The 17,677-nt window shown below is 45.1% G+C and overlaps 1 protein-coding gene across 2 annotated transcripts in view; it reads right to left on the bottom strand.

Annotated features, from left to right (window-relative positions):
- LOC120049717 (mothers against decapentaplegic homolog 6-like) overlaps window positions 1-12,600 on the bottom strand; it is a 26,879-nt gene extending 14,279 nt beyond the window's left edge. Inside the window, exons 1-3 of one of the 2 annotated variants that reach the window (XM_038996080.1) lie at window positions 11,032-12,599; window positions 9,653-9,709; window positions 8,461-8,538 (exon numbers count right to left, since the gene is read on the bottom strand). In XM_038996080.1, the coding sequence (XP_038852008.1) occupies window positions 8,461-8,538; window positions 9,653-9,709; window positions 11,032-11,815 (919 nt within the window). In that variant the 5' untranslated portion in view covers window positions 11,816-12,599. Of the gene's footprint in view, window positions 1-8,460; window positions 8,539-9,652; window positions 9,710-11,031 lie in introns of both variants that reach the window. The other variant, XM_038996088.1, reaches the window with a different exon arrangement.
- Between the last annotated feature and the right edge of the window lie 5,077 nt (window positions 12,601-17,677).

Raw genomic sequence — 17,677 nt, 5'->3', positions numbered from 1 at the left:
AGGTCAAAGGGACCCCGCTATCGCTTCAGGTCAAAGGGACATGCTATCGCTTCAGGTCAAAGGGACCCCGCTATTGCTTCAGGTCAAAGGGACCATGCTATCGCTTCAGGTCAAAGGGACCCCGCTATCACTTCAGGTCAAAGGGACCAAGCTATCGTTTCAGGTCAAAGGGACCACGCTATCGCTTCAGGTCAAAGGGACCCCACTATCACTTCAGGTCAAAGGGACCAAGCTATCGTTTCAGGTCAAAGGGACAACGCTATCCCTTCAGGTCAAAGGGACCTCGCTATCACTTCAGGTCAAAGGGACCATGCTATCGCTTCAGGTCAAAGGGACCACGCTATCGCTTCAGGTCAAAGGGACCATGCTATCGCTTCAGGTCAAAGGGACCCCGCTATCACTTCAGGTCAAAGGGACCAAGCTATCGTTTCAGGTCAAAGGGACAACGCTATCCCTTCAGGTCAAAGGGACCCCGCTATCGCTTCAGGTCAAAGGGACCACGCTATCACTTCAGGTCAAAGGGACCCCGCTATCACTTCAGGTCAAAGGGACCACGCTATCGCTTCAGGTCAAAGGGACCATGCTATCGCTTCAGGTCAAAGGGACCAAGCTATCGTTTCAGGTCAAAGGGACAACGCTATCCCTTCAGGTCAAAGGGACATGCTATCGCTTCAGGTCAAAGGGACCACGCTATCACTTCAGGTCAAAGGAACCCCACTATCGCTTCAGGTCAAAGGGACCATGCTATCGTTTCAGGTCAAAGGGACCATGCTATCGTTTCAGGTCAAAGGGACCCCGCTATCGCTTCAGGTCAAAGGGACCATGCTATCGTTTCAGGTCAAAGGGACAACGCTATCCCTTCAAGTCAAAGGGACATGCTATCGCTTCAGGTCAAAGGGGCCACGCTATCGCTTCAGGTCAAAGGGACAACGCTATCCCTTCAGGTCAAAGCGACATGCTATCGCTTCAGGTCAAAGGGGCCACGCTATCGCTTCAGGTCAAAGGGACAACGCTATCCCTTCAGGTCAAAGGGACATGCTATCGCTTCAGGTCAAAGGGGCCCCGCTATTGCTTCAGGTCAAAGGGACCATGCTATCGCTTCAGGTCAAAGGGACATGATATCGCTTCAGGTCAAAGGGACCATGCTATCGCTTCAGGTCAAAGGGACATGCTATCGTTTCAGGTCAAAGGGACATGCTATTGTTTCAGGTCAAAGGGCCAACGCTATCGCTTCAGGTCAAAGGGGCCACGCTATCGCTTCAGGTCAAAGGGACATGCTATCGTTTCAGGTCAAAGGGACAATGCTATCGCTTCAGGTCAAAGGGACAACGCTATCGTTTCAGGTCAAAGGGACAACGCTATCCCTTCAGGTCAAAGAACCCGGAGATAGGAAGAATAATGTTTCTGTAGAGACCAGGGGCCATTGAACAACTCTGGCCCTCGAGGTCCCCAGACACTTTAGTATGCTGGTTTTAGTATGTAGTAGTACATGTTCATCTTTGACTTCTAATCAGAGATGAAATGATACCAGGGAGTTCAGGTATGGACCCATTAAGTGGCAGCTAAAACCAGACTATGGGCTTTAAAGACTTGAATTGTGCACCCCTGGTGTGGCTGGAAATGTGGCTGAGAATGTAGCGCGTCAGTCACAGCATAGAAAACACACACACGGATTTCTACAAACCCTCGTCCTGACGGCGATACGTTCGAACACATATCACCTGTAACTCTCGACCACCCCCTCCTCCCCCTCTCTGCCCACCATCCTCTCCTTGTTTCTGAAACACTCTGGCCCCCCTCTTCTCTTCCCAGCATTCCAGTGCCGTGCCCCCACAGTCAAAGGGCCAATTCATGGCCTGGCGCGGCTACAAGCGCAGACAGGGGCTCTGAAGCAGGATGTTGTTTGACTGATTCCTCCTCGCACCGCTTAAAACAACAAGCCGCAAAAAGTATGATTTGGGAGGGTGGGCAAAGAGGAAGTGGGTCCACTCACCTAACCTCAAGACTAGAGTGCAAATCATACCCAGTCTCATTACTGTAAAGCAGCTAGCTTGGATCCAGGATAGGATCCAGGATAGGATCCAGGATAGGTCAGAGCAGTACGGGAAGCTCATGCTGCATAATTACCTTGAACTATCTGGGCTTTGTGTAGGTCAGTGGATAATATAGAGAGGAGGCAAGGAGAGGAAGCCAATTCATTTTTAGATGCAGCCAGTTTGACACCAGTTATCTCTCAATGCAATACCACCAGCAGTGGAATGTCTCTTTTATGCTCTTACACTTTGAAGAAACAACACGCAACAAATATAGTTACCTTCGTGAATCAACATCAAACGGTCCTACCTTGATAATCTGCCTGATCTTACATGGTCCCCCATTACCTTGGGTAGGAAAAAGGGTTGAGCTGGTATGCTTAGCTTATGTCTCTAGTCTCCACATCAAGTTCAATAGATCTCTTCGTTGATTGTGTTCTTGTGTAGAGTGCTGAGTTAGCCTGTGTCCTGGTAGAACCCCTATGAGAGTCCTCAGCGCCGATGTTATCTCCACCAAGTCAGTCAGACAGACATTCCTGAGCGTCTCACACAAGGCATTGCCCTAGCTTTCCCATGAATGAGGCCTTAACGACAAACAGGCCTGTGACACGTGGTTTACCCCTGTGTTATTTACAGACCTTAGACCCGAAGGTGGAGATAGCTAGCTCGCTAGCTGGGCCCCTAAAAGCCCTAAAAGCTTCCAGTTGACATTTCCATTTGTAAAGCAAGGGACATGTTGGCGTGTGTTTTCAGGTTACGTTAACTGATGGAATGATAAAGGTCTGTGCAGAATGTATGCACCACACCCTGTCTGCTGCAAGGCTTTCAAAGCAACTGTTTTCAGATTAATAAAGAGAGATGATAGATTATCCAACCAAATGCTTTCATTCTTTTTTTTACACCTTAAATCCCAACCTTTTGTGAATGTCGTCAAACTGATCATTTGTAAAGTATAAAGACAAATTATTTCACAATAATCTAATCCATACAGATAAACTAAACTGAGGCTAAATTTAAAAGAAAAAAGTTCTGAGTAGGTTGATTTCATTTGACCTTTAAACGTTGAGGTATGAAAACATGTGTCTGCTGCACTCCTTCCTTATTCCCCCTCCTGTCATTTATCCAGCCTGGGGGCGGGGCCGTGAAGGGACCACACAGACCACCTTTGGTAAATTGATCTTTCCATTTCCACTCAACTCTCCTGGCCAACAATAGGAGAAGCCCTCCCTTAGTTATCTCTGGGTCACTGGCTCTGTGTGCCTGCTACAAAGTACAACCAACATCAACATTGTGGATTGACAGGACTGAATGCACTCACTTTGAATCAGAAATGTTAACCTCTCCTTCTCCCCCAAAACGCCACTTTCAGCAGATTCAGAAGTAAGCTAAACGTGTTGGAGTTTGTAGAAGCAGCAGTAGCTAGGGAATGTGCCATGATTCCTGTCAACGGTAACAAGAGAACAAAACATTTGGGGAGTAAAGAGTTTGGGAACGACACACAACACACTAACTAACTGAATGACTATGGAGGCTCATGGCGGGGCTTTCAGGGCTGTTTTGATTGGCTATGAACAAACAGTTGGCTCAAGACAGGTTGGACATAACGCTAGTTCACCTTTCAACACCCCACGAGCTGGGCAGGGGAGTTTGATGGAGTGAGTCTGCGGTCTCTCTCCGCACTACAAGGACCCCCAGCGTAAACAAACAGGCCTCGAGTTTCAACCAGAGGGGACTGTTTCCTGCTTCAGCCAGCCTCCCAAAGCCCCTCTTACCAGAGCTCTGCTCCACTCTGCTTTCCAAAATGCCAACCCCCTTCCACTGCTCAATTACCCAGAGGAATGGAGGGATTTGAGGGAAGAGAGAGAGGGAGTGGGAGAGGGGGATGGGGAGAGAGAGGGAGTGGGAGAGGGGGATGGGGAGAGAGAGGGAGTGGGAGAGCGGGATGGGGAGAGAGAGGGAGTGGGAGAGCGGGATGGGGAGAGAGTGGGACGGGGAGAGAGAGGGAGTGGGAGAGGGGGACGGGGAGAGGGAGGGAGAGAGAGAGAGGGAGAAAAAGTGAGAGAGAGGGGGAGGGAGGGAGAGAGAGAGGGGCAGAGAAAGAGTGAGAACATAGCTACATTGCTGTGGCATCTAGATTGTGGGAGACCCCCTCCATCCGACTTTCACAATAGGAGCTTTATGCGGCCCAGTCTTTGGTTGTCTTAATAGGCTTTCAACAGAGGGAGTAAAGCACAACATAATAACTTCATTAACTGCAGAGTTGGCCGTTTATGCAAACATACAGATGGGGGGCCAATATACCTTAGGCTAGGGGTGTGTGTTTGGGCTGCCATACTCAAGACTAACTGTTAACCCTTTCTAGTTTGGAGGTGAACTGATGTCCAATAACAAAATCCACATAGATAGGTGATGAAACGTGTGCGAACTCGAGTGAAATTCATTTCAGAAATATGCTTTTCATAGCATACAATGTTACTGGTTGCATTGACTCCAGAACAACATAAAGAGAAGAGTAAAATGATCATGGAAGTCTTCCGGAGACCCCTGATGTCAGGTCTCCTCATCTGGACCTCATTTCCATCGATGGCAACTAGAAGCTGCTTGTGTTGTGAGTGCTTCTCTGGTCGCTGATGATGTGTCAGTGAAAAGCAATATGTGGGCCAGGTCTAGTATTGACAGTAGACTAGTTTCCCAACATGGTTCTATCAACGTCAGGGTTACTGGTCAAAACTGGATTTAAGACCCTGTTTTGTTCATCTACAGAAAGTAGTCTTTTGAAGAGTTAACTTCATAGCAGCGCTGACTTCAACGGCAAACAGAACGATGCAAATACAATCCTGATGTAACTGTGATCAGATCTTACAACGACAATCCCTCCCACAACGCAAGTTGAGAACAAAATTATTTTAAATTCAGTGTAAATAATGTTGCAGTTTATCCAAACACCAGTAAAACATTATAATGCTCAAATGTAGTTATTTATCACCTGGAGTTACTTTATTTGTCAATAACATGAGCATGTCCATGAATACATGTATAGTGGTCGACAACTGGCAAGGCCAATAAATAACGAGCAACCCCACCTCATAAACAAGGCATTCTGGGAATTGGGTTTCCACTTTCCAGCCCCCGTGCTCCTTGTTGATACTTGCACACATTACTCCTCTTTACCTTTACGGGAGGGGGGGCCCTACTCTCATGTTCTATACTCTTTACCTTTAGGGGGGCCCTACTCTCATGTTCTATACTCTTTACCTTTAGGGGGGGCCCTACTCCAGTGTTCTATACTCCTCTTTACCTTTAGGGGGGCCCTACTCCAGTGTTCAATACTCCTCTTTACCTTTAGGGGGGGCTACTCCAGTGTCCAATACTCCTCTTTACCTTTAGGGGGGCCCTACTCCAGTGTTTTATACTCCTCTTTACCTTTAGGGGGCCCTACTCCAGTGTTTTATACTCCTCTTTACCTTTAGGGGGGCCCTACTCCAGTGTGCTATACTCCTCTTTACCTTTAGGGGGGGGGGGGGGGGCTACTCCAGTGTTCAATGCTCCTCTTTACCTTTAGGGGGGGGCCCTACTCCAGTGTTCTATGCTCCTCTTTACCTTTAGGGGGGAGGGGGGGGGGGGGCTACTCCAGTGTTCAATACTCCTCTTTACCTTTAGGGGGGGGCCCTACTCCAGTGTTCAATACTCCTCTTTACCTTTAGGGGGGGCCCTACTCCAGTGTTCAATACTCCTCTTTACCTTTAGGGGGGGGGGGGGGGGGGCTACTCCAGTGTTCTATACTCCTCTTTACCTTTAGGGGGGCCCTACTCCAGTGTTCTATACTCCTCTTTACCTTTAGGGGGCCCTACTCCAGTGTGCTATACTCCTCTTTACCTTTAGGGGGGGGGGGGGCTACTCCAGTGTTCAATACTCAACTTTACCTTTAGGGGGGGGCCCTACTCCAGTGTTCAATACTCCTCTTTACCTTTAGGGGGGGCCCTACTCCAGTGTTCAATACTCCTCTTTACCTTTAGGGGGGGGCCCTACTCCAGTGTTCAATACTCCTCTTTACCTTTAGGGGGGGCCCTACTCCAGTGTTCAATACTCCTCTTTACCTTTAGGGAGGGGCCCTACTCCAGTGTTTTATACTCCTCTTTACCTTTAGGGGGGGCCCTACTCCAGTGTTCTATACTCCTCTTTACCTTTAGGGGGGCCCTACTCCAGTGTTCTATACTCCTCTTTACCTTTAGGGGGGCCCTACTCCAGTGTTCAATACTTCTCTTTACCTTTAGGGAGGGGCCCTACTCCAGTGTTCTATACTCCTCTTTACCTTTAGGGGGGCCCTACTCCAGTGTTCTATACTCCTCTTTACCTTTAGGGGGGGCCCTACTCCAGTGTTCTATACTCCTCTTTACCTTTAGGGGGGGCCCTACTCCAGTGTTCTATACTCCTCTTTACCTTTAGGGGGGCCCTACTCCAGTGTTCTATACTCCTCTTTACCTTTGGGGGGGGGGGGGGGGGGGGCTACTCCAGTGTTCAATACTTCTCTTTACCTTTGGGGGGGGGGGGGGGGGGGGGGGGCTACTCCAGTGTTCAATACTTCTCTTTACCTTTAGGGGGGGGGGCCCTACTCCAGTGTTCAATACTTCTCTTTACCTTTAGGGGGGGGCCCTACTCCAGTGTTCTATACTCCTCTTTACCTTTAGGGGGGGCCCTACTCCAGTGTTCTATACTCCTCTTTACCTTTAGGGGGCCCTACTCCAGTGTTCAATACTCCTCTTTACCTTTAGGGGGCCCTACTCCATTGTTTTATACTCCTCTTTACCTTTAGGGGGGGCCCTACTCCAGTGTTCTATACTCCTCTTTACCTTTAGGGGGCCCTACTCCAGTGTTCAATACTCCTCTTTACCTTTAGGGGGCCCTACTCCAGTGTTTTATACTCCTCTTTACCTTTAGGGGGGCCCTACTCCAGTGTTTTATACTCCTCTTTACCTTTAGGGGGGGCCCTACTCCAGTGTTCTATACTCCTCTTTACCTTTAGGGGGCCCTACTCCAGTGTTCAATACTCCTCTTTACCTTTAGGGGGCCCTACTCCAGTGTTTTATACTCCTCTTTACCTTTAGGGGGGCCCTACTCCAGTGTTTTATACTCCTCTTTACCTTTAGGGGGGGCCCTACTCCAGTGTTCTATACTCCTCTTTACCTTTAGGGGGCCCTACTCCAGTGTTCAATACTCCTCTTTACCTTTAGGGGGGGGCCCTACTCCAGTGTTCTATACTCCTCTTTACCTTTAGGGGGCCCTACTCCAGTGTTCTATACTCCTCTTTACCTTTAGGGGGCCCTACTCCAGTGTTCTATACTCCTCTTTACCTTTAGGGGGCCCTACTCCAGTGTTCTATACTCCTCTTTACCTTTAGGGGGGGCTACTCCAGTGTTCTATACTCCTCTTTACCTTTAGGGGGCCCTACTCCAGTGTTCTATACTCCTCTTTACCTTTAGGGGGCCCTACTCCAGTGTTCAATACTCCTCTTTACCTTTAGGGGGGGCCCTACTCCAGTGTTCTATACTCCTCTTTACCTTTAGGGGGCCCTACTCCAGTGTTCAATACTCCTCTTTACCTTTAGGGGGGGCCCTACTCCAGTGTTCTATACTCCTCTTTACCTTTAGGGGGGCCCTACTCCAGTGTTCTATACTCCTCTTTACCTTTAGGGGGCCCTACTCCAGTGTTCTATACTCCTCTTTACCTTTAGGGGGGGGCCCTACTCCAGTGTTCAATACTCCTCTTTACCTTTAGGGTGATCATACTAATAAGAACTGGGTTGTTTGCTTTCAGGGCAGGCACACCGTAGCAAAATGTTTTGCAATGGTGAACCTGAAACAATAATTTCGTATTGGTCAATTTCAGTCAGTCCCTCCCTGTTTCAGTCTAGTTTCTCCCATTTGGAGCCTCATGAACACAGTAGAAAACCAAAGGAAAAGCAGCAGCACTCTAATGGCTCAGATGCAATTATTTATTTAACCAAAGTTTGGACAGCTAAGCTGTCTTCATCAGGGTTTCGTCTGAATACAAAGATGATGAATGCATGGCAGATGTACTCATAACCCTATCAGATCTCTCTATCAGTCACACACTGCTTCCCTATTTGATCAGAATGATTGGTTAGGAGTGAAGTCCACAAACAATAGTGCACAGCACAAACCAAACTAGACGTAAAGTAAAATTCATATCATCTACTACTGTATTCCAACATTATATTAACCAACAATAAAACCCCATCCCAAAACAAACAATGAAGGAATGAAATAAGTGTATTTTGTGTTAAACTATGTCACTCTTTCTATCAATGGACTGAATGCTAAATCAATAGCTCCCAATGCTAATGTTGGCCTATCATTCCGTGGTAATACGTCTGGAGCATGGAAGCTGGTTGACAGTAGCGTCTCACCTGAGAAGAGTCTTGGCGCGACGTCGGGGGAGTGGGGGGCCACAGTTTCAGTGTACGACAGTGTTGAATCTGATAGTTCTGCAAAGGACAGAACATGACAGGGGAGTGAAATCCAGAGCTCCATGGAAACCATTGTAACCATAGACTTTAAGTTAGTTAACTATTGTCCAGAGAGCGTTGTGTTGTGGTCCTACTATAACGCCATGTTCCTCAAAGAGAGGTGTGAGGAGAATACAAAACGAATTTGAAGCAGGAGAAAGCATGTGAATGCAGGAATAATGTACTGGCACATGACTAACTTTGAGGTAAAAGACCCGACATTCCAGCTCCGGTAACACTTCATTTTCCAGCACAGAAAATAAGGGGTATAACTTTGATTTTTATTTAACCTTTATTTAACTAGGCAAGTCAGTTAAGAACAAATTCTTATTTACAATGACGGTCTACCCCGGCCAAACCCGGACGATGCTGTGAAAATTGTTCGCCGCCCTATGAGATTCCCAATCATGGCCAGATGTAAAACAGCCTGGAATCAAACCAGGGACTGTAGTGACACCTCTTGCACTGAGATGCAGCGCCTTAGACCACTGCACCAGTCAGGAGACAATGGTATATATTTTTATTTAACTAGGCAAGTCAGTTAAGAACAAACACCGTCCAAACCCGGACCACGCTGGGCCAATTGTGCGCCGCCCTATGGGACTCCCAATCATGGCCAGATGTGATACAGCCTGGAATCAAACCAGGGACTGTAGTGACACCTCTTGCAGTGAGATGCAGCGCCTTAGACCACTGCACCACTTGGGCACCCATGGTATATATTTTAATTTAACCTTTATTTAACTAGGCAAGTCAGTTAAGAACAAATTCTTATTTACAATGACGGCCTACACCGGCCAAACCCGGACGACGCTGGGCCAATTGTGCGCCGCCCTATGGGACTCCCGATCCCGGCCGGTTGTGATACAGCCTGGATGAAGTGGGTACAAGATGTAATTACTTTGAGTTTTTCACAACTATATAAATGTTATATTAATAAATATATAATTACTTTAAAAAGACAAAACAAAACTGTGCTGGGAAGTAAAATGCTACCAAAACTCCATTCCAGTGAAACGCCTTGTGAACTTAGCAGATATCTCTGTGGCTCACTGTTGCTGAGGGGGAGCATGACTGTTACTGCCTGACTTACCCAGTGGCTTGTGTTCATCTGAGGGAGATAGTCGTGAGTAGGGGGGTGGTGGGGATTCTGAAATACAAAATATGCGTGTTAGATGCTTGGTACTGCGTAGAAGTACATAGTTAGGTATCAGAACATAATCTGTCACTATATGAAATAATAAGTAACATGGATTACTGGGAAAACACAGACAACAATCTGCATATGTCTGTAAAAAAAGAAGCTGTTGATGGTTGAATGGGCAGATCAACATACAATTCTTCAGACAGAATATAGAATAAAAGACGAGACATTCACAACTCTGTTGAATAAGCACTTCCAATGGTTCATAACTAAAAACGTAATTACATTACATATAAAATATGTTTTCAGGTCCTAATTAAACAGCTATAAATAAAGAACACAAAAGAAAAGTAGGCTACATGTTGTCAACGGGCATTTTCCATACATAAAACCAAGAAAGCTAATGGTGAACTGTCGAAATAGTTGTCTGGGACAAAGAAACAGGCCATGGGAACGGAGTGGATATAATGGCTGCGGGTTCTTTAAGAGTGGAGGCAGTAATTGCTGGAGTACTCAGTCAGTGAGATACCCAGCTAGTCAGTCTGGCGCCAGCAGTATGCAAACTGTATATTATCACCACTCCTTCACCTAAATAGCAAGAGGGGGACCTCCTAGGGAAGGAAAAAGAGCCTTTCAAAGCGCTACTTCAGAGCGATCTTCAAATGGATAACGTAAAAGCTAAACAAATGAATATAATCGATATCATGAACTAAAACATTGAAATAGAGGAATGTGTTGTTGAGTACTTAGCAGAGAAAATATTTGATGCAAATACATTATAACGCAAGCTCTCCCTTTCCCTCTAGCTCTGTGTGAATGTGTGTACAGTGTTGTTTTTGAGGGATAGTATGCTAGCTACACTTCCAACAGTTGGAATTCAGTTGCTGTAATCATACAATTCGCTAGAAAATGTTAACTCCCGCGCATTGGCTTAGCAACCAAATATTTACAACAATGCGCATCAACAAAACTTCAAGAGTCCAAGTATGTCTCACTTAATCGCAGAGAAGTATAACCCTACGTGATTATTCATTGGCTTTGTGACTGTGAACGCGTTTTAATTTCACCTCACATACGGTGGACACCTTTAGCGCTGCCTGGCCTTCTAATGAGTCCCATCTTTCACCATCCACCAGACTTCAGGTAGAATGTGAGCATTGGCACGCAGTGCTTGGTTATCACGTTTGAAAAGCATCTATAAGTGTAGCCTCACTATGCGCACTTGTGCGTAAACCTAGCTAAAAAATAGACCCTTTCAATTTATACAGATTTGATTTGTGTAGAATGGGGTAAAAGTGTATGATTGTAACCAATATCAGTTGTCCTACCTGGCCCACACAAGAGACTGTAGTGATAGGGGTTACAGCACACCGTTTCGCTGCTGTCCAATGGCCGGAAGCTTTGACAGTGGCACAGCGCTTTGAGTTGAGTCGAGTGGTGCAGGTCAGTCCATCGGTAGAGTTTACAGAGCAGAAATGGGGGAGATGTCGAGTGGCCACCTAAACGCAGCTCCGTCTGGGGTACCAGAACACAGTCACTGGGCATCCCTACTTTCGACTCCACCGCCTCCAACAAGGCATCCAGCGGTTTCTCCTTGAGTCTTTTCAAAAGAGCATAGGTAACGTTCTTGAGTTCTTGCTCGGCCACCGAGACAGTATTCCCCTCCCGTCCCGTGAGGATACCTCCATCGCGGGGACTAGAGTTTCGAATACCCCGGGTCAAGACGGGGCTCCGAGGTCTAGGGTCCCTGTCTCGAAACAAACAGCAAGTAACCGTTCTACTGTCATTCTCGTGTTCTGGCTGAGAGCCTCGGTGATGAGGGACGGGGACACACATGGCATCCCTCTGACCATGGTCCGAATTGTCCCCCGGCGCCGACTCTGCGCTGTCCGTGAGGTCTGTGTTGCACACTTCGTCGAAAGTTCCCAGAGATGGCGAGGCACGGGTCACCGACCCGAGCTCCGTTTTGGGTATTTTTTCTGGGTTACTGCCACACGAACCGTCCCGAAACTCCTCGCTTCGTTTGCTTCTCCCATCTCCCCCGTCTCTGTCTGGGACTAAACGGCTTCTCCAGAGTCGCCGTATAAGACCTGAGCGTTTCGACCTGAACATACGACAATTTAGACAGTTTTGGATGTGTCGTATTGTTCCCGTCCAGGTCTGTGAGGATTCCACATTGATTTATGGTCTCCGCACAACATTAATGTTTTGTAAACGGCGCGCACTACATGCACAGCCGGGGGTCGTAGATTTATGACTAACTCGCAGCATTAGAATGTAATTTACGGTTGTATGTTGCATTAAACAAAGTCAAATGTAACGAGATTGCACAGCTAAACAGAATGCGACATACATGCATTTACTGGTCTGTTATATCCTACAACCATATCGTCTACCAACTCAATGAAAACGTGTGTCTTTACAGAGGCTACACAATTCCCCAAGACTATCTTCCGAGCAGCAATTCATAGGCTATACCATAATTATTCTTCCAATAACTAGGCTATAGCTACAACATGAAACGACAGCAAAATAGTTTTTTCTTGGACTTTGAGCACCCTTGGTTAAATCCTTTGCTTTAGAATCCTTCTGACGGCACATCGATGGAGTTGCTTCACCACGAAATAATCCCAAATAATCCTTGCCGCATTCAGATTCCAATGTTATTTTCCACCGTAGTGTAGAATAATCCGTTTGCAACCCCGAAATAAAAAGTTTAGATTGAGTTTTTATGCTGCTCAAACATACGGATGCAGATGTAGCTACTCCGATTCAAGACTCAGGAGTGGTTTAAAGGAAAACTTGAATGACTTTGCTGCCAGTCTCACTCTCTGCTATTCTTTTCGGATACACTCGCCCGTGCACACCGGGCCCCAGGAAAGCTCTGGAGCCATTGGTTGATTCCCATCATGTGCCAGTCTAGACACTTTGGCGGCTGTGAGCCGCACTGATTGTTGCGCAAACATGGTTTCAAGTTTCTTAACTCTTAAAGGCGCAACATCCACCTTTCTTCTCTCAAACTTTCAACTCTTCCCACGAACTTTATATCACACTGAACATGTTTACTAACCTACCGAAACATCAATGCACACATTTATCTCAGGGAAACACTTAATACTTAATGACAGAAAAACGCTCATTCAGTAAAATTCTGTATGGAATCTGAATTATTTCTGATTTTCATTCTATAAGAGCACAATCTGCACAGAGTGATTTTCTCTTGAATTTGTGTGATTGAGAAGCCAGCAGATACTGGCACTGTGTGCCCTGTAGGTCGATATTTTACTTCCTGTTTTGTCATGATGACATTATTTATTACACATGCAAAATGCCATTATTGATTTATAAGTTATAAACACAATTATATGTATAATCATCATAATAATCAACAAGGACCATATAACTACGCAACTATTTTTATGTTATTATTATTACTATCATTATCATCATTGTTATAATTAGGCTATTGTCATAATTACTATTGCTATGATTCAAGTATTTCACTTTTCATTCATTAAAGGGTTAATGACTTTTCAAGTGCAGTTAAGAAGGCATAGCTTCCCATTATATATTGATATAGCTCAGAGTGGCAAGTTAAGATGGCATAGCTGCCCAATTATATATTGAAATAGCTCAGAGTAGCACTTATGAAGTCATAGCCCCGCCCCATTCAGGAATACCCAACCTCTGATTGGTTCTTACATACTTCCAGGTCTTAAAAGGGTTCAACCTGGAACCAAATAGGGTTCTTCAAAGGGTTCTCCTATGGGGACAGCCAAATAACCATTTTAGGTTCTAGATAGCACCTTTTTTTATACGAGTGTAGTTTATGAAACATTCTAAGAGCACGAAACGTCCTAATTTCAAATTTTGTACCATTCAACTCCTTAACTTTTTCGAGGAGGACAGTAGATGGTAACTAGTTCACACATCCTAAAAGTCATTGTGTCACGTTCGTCATAGTAATCGGACCAAGGCGCAGCGTGCGTAGAGTTCCACATCTTTTAATAAACAGAAACTCACCAAACAAAACAACAAAAGCACAAACGAAACGTACCGCTACTGGTGTGCACACAGGCAACTATCTGTAGACAAGATCCCACGAAACACAAAGGGGAAATGGCTGCCTAAATATGATCCCCAATCAGAGACAATGATAAAAAGCTGTCTCTGATTGGAAACCATACCAGGCCAACATAAACCATTAAACACCTAGATGACCCACCCTAGTCACTATCACGCCCCAACCAACAGAGAATAAACAGCTCTCTATGGTCAGGGCGTGACACATTGGCAAGACTCGTGGGGCCAATTGCAACCATGGAAAGCCACCAGGTTATGGCCAGCTGATTTCTCATTAAACCATCAATACACGCTAAAATCACTGGCAACCAACATAGAGAGCAATAGTAATGGTGACTGTGTGTAGGCACTAACTCTGCCAATACTTGTTGGCCAAAGCCTATGGAGAAATTATCATTTTTTGGGGGGGATAAACGCCGAACATAAGGTCTATGGTAAACACAGGTTTAGGAGATCTTATACCAGGGATATTCAACTAGATCCACCTGCTGACCGATTCTTTCTTGAGCGGATGGGCAGGGGGCTGGAACGTAATTACAAATAATTTGTAGACTGCAAATTGACTGCAAGAATCCCAAACAGATATAATATTTGACTAAAACATAATAATTTCAAACTTTGCTTACATTTGTATACAATTACATACAGTATACAGTATATCTTTATTATGTGTGGGAAGACTTTGGAACAGATTTCCTAAATTAAAATCCCCTGGAGCTGATTTGCTTGTGTTTAAAAATATAAACATATATTTTTTTGCTCAGGTAACTTGGGGGCCAAATAAAATCACCCACGGGCCAAATTCGGCCACCAGTTGGGGAACCCTTCTTACACGTTTTGTCTTATAAGTATAATAGTATTTAGGGGCTCCCGAGTGGTACAGCAGTCTAAGAAACTGCCTCTCAGTGCTAGAGGTGTCACTACAGACCCTGGTTCGATTCCAGGCTGTATCACAACTGGCCGTGATTGGGATGTCCCATAGGGAGGCGCACAATTGGCCCAGTGTCGTTAGGGTTTGGCAGGCAGCCATTGTTTGAATTTGTTCTTAACTGACTTGCCTAAGTAAGTAAAGGCCAAATAAGAACTCCTAATCCTGTCTTAACCTCAGATCTTATTTTCACCTTTATCCCAAAACCTCATTCTTTCCTCATTCATTTCCCCCACAGGAATGGCTGAACCAACCAGAGGTAAGTCATTTCTGACACAGGAATGGCTGAACCAACCAGAGGTAAGTCATTTCCCCCACAGGAATGGCTGAACCAACCAGAGGTAAGTCATTTCTGACACAGGAATGGCTGAACCAACCAGAGGTAAGTCATTTCCCCCACAGGAATGGCTGAACCAACCAGAGGTAAGTCATTTCTGACACAGGAATGGCTGAACCAACCAGAGGTAAGTCATATCCGTTTTTTAGGAATACAAACTGGCGATCTCTATTTGCCAGCGATTTTGCCGCGCCCTAACGTCGATGACGAGGTTATCTTTTAGTCTTGATTGCAACCAACATTTTTCAAGACTGTTTCGCCCTCTGATTGGTATTCTCATTGGAACAACTTAGTCCTACTTTAGGAACAGAGTAAGAGCAATTGATCTATTTGATAATCATTCCATACTACTGAAATCAAGTATTTCCTCATTTACCACGGCAAATCTACTGTGGTAATTTACCCCACACCTTGTATGAATTGAAAACTAATTGTTGATGGTTTAGTCTACTCTTCTTATTTCATTCATTTCCAATTTATACCTAATCCATGAAATACAATTGTCTTTAAAAGAACATTGACTGATATAGTCATCCATTATTGAGATCAGTGGTCAAATATCCCTGGACAGTCCATATTTAAAATGTGTAAGTCAGTCGTGATTGAGTTATATAATCTATTGGCAACTTGTTTAATCAAATTAAAATGTAGCCTCTAAAGTTATTTAGAATGGCATATATTATATTATTTTGCCATTTAAGGTGAAACATTTGAATGAAATGTAGGCCTACTACTTCCATATTCCTGTATTCAAATAAGTATTTTTTACATTTATCAGCCTTACGGTTTCCAATGCTACTGATATGTCGATGGGACAGGGGGGTAAAGAGTCTAGACCGGCTGTCTGGTATGATAATCACTTGACAGTAACAATGAGAGATTAACTGATCTGATGCTTTATCCAAGTGGGTTATTCGTTGCGATCAAGCTTAGTTTAGCCCGCAGGTGAATATAATCTCCCGTTAGCAGCTTTATAGGAAATCCAGCGGTTACCTGCAGCAGAGCGTTAAATTCTGCCTGTTCGTTGCAATCAAGCCATGCAGTTTTGGGCAGCCATGCCATCAAAAGGTGATACAGTTAAGGTCCTGTGAAAGTCCACTCACTGACTCAGGATCAGCTCAGTGTTGGACCTAAAGCTATGTTCTTAATCAAGCCCTGATCAAAAGTCAGTTGTTAACCTGACCATTTGTCAACCAGAGTCGTGTATAGCAGCGGGAACAAACGGGATAATACTTATCCAAACACCAAACAAAAAGGAGCATTCATATTGTAGAAGTACAAATAGAATCTGGAAAAAATATTGTCCTGCTACAGTAATTGTTTCCTGCACAGTATTCCTACTGAACACCTCCCCAGTTCTTTGAAACCGCCAATCCAATGACAAAAGTGCAAACACACACACCTATATTTATTTATTTATTCACACAAAAGAAGACAAGTGAAAGACAAAACAGTGCAGATGAAAAACACGGAAACCACTGATCCTAGAACAGATGGATCCATTGAGAGACAAGAGGACCTTCTCCTTTGGCATTGTGACAGCCATGATGGTGACTGCACCAACACAACAACTGACTCAAGGTCTGTGTTGTAGTTCTCCTTTTTTGGGAGCGTTGGCTGTTTGGCAGATACCAGGCTGTAGGATTAGCACCATGTTCGAGACACCTTAATTGGGGAGGACGGACACTTGGTAATGGCTGGAGCGGAATAGGTGGAAATGTATCGCCGTCATTGTAAATAAGAATTTGTTCTTAACTGACTTGCCTAGTTAAATAGAGGTTAATTAAAATAAAACAATCAACAACTGATACCGTTCCATTTGCTCTGTTCCAGCCATTATTATGAGCCGTCCTCCCCTCAGCAGCCTCCACTGGTTCCCGGGTCATGAACTGCTTGTGACTGAAATAAGAACAGATCAACATGTACGCAGGTTACACAGTACGTAGAGTTCTGCCTTCTTCCTCTCTTTGCGGCACCATCTCAACCAAGGGGCTGGGAGGACTGAAAGGCACGTTAAAGTCTTTCTGTAGGGGTCCGGTTTCGGCCAAAGGATCAGAGAGTTGGGGGTAGTGGAGGCGGAGGTGGAAAGGGGTTGAGGGGTATGGGGAAGGGGTGTGTGCAAGGCACCTGTTCAAAATGTGTTCCCCAGTGTAACTCAATCAAATGCTGGACAGGGAAAAGATACCTGTTGTTAGAGAGTTCTGCATACTTGCATGTGTTTTAAAACGCCATTGAGACAGGAAAGACAAGGAAGATTTATCATAGGTCTAATGTAAACCAGGTCTATAGCATGTCATGCAATTATCCATTTGGAATTGTGGCGAAATAGGACAAACAATAGGTTTCCACACAATGAGACTTTTTAGGAGACCAGGCAGGTTGTCACACTGGTCATAACTAAACATCTGGAGGGTTCTGGGAGCCAATTTGACAAGGAAATGTGTCCGTGTCATCCGAGATGACCCATGTTGTTAATGAATAGATAAATGGAAAACCTGTCATGTGCATCCTGGATAAGTAGCCGTTAGCCAAGTGGTTAGATTAGAATGACTGTTATTAGAGTGTATCCTGGACTAGTAGCCATTAGCCAAGTGGTTAGATTAGAATGACTGTTATTAGAGTGTAT

Source organism: Salvelinus namaycush, chromosome 1, assembly GCF_016432855.1.
Source record: "Salvelinus namaycush isolate Seneca chromosome 1, SaNama_1.0, whole genome shotgun sequence".
In the NCBI taxonomy this organism is placed as follows: domain Eukaryota; kingdom Metazoa; phylum Chordata; class Actinopteri; order Salmoniformes; family Salmonidae; genus Salvelinus; species Salvelinus namaycush.
This window is presented reverse-complemented; position numbering and strand designations above follow the sequence as displayed.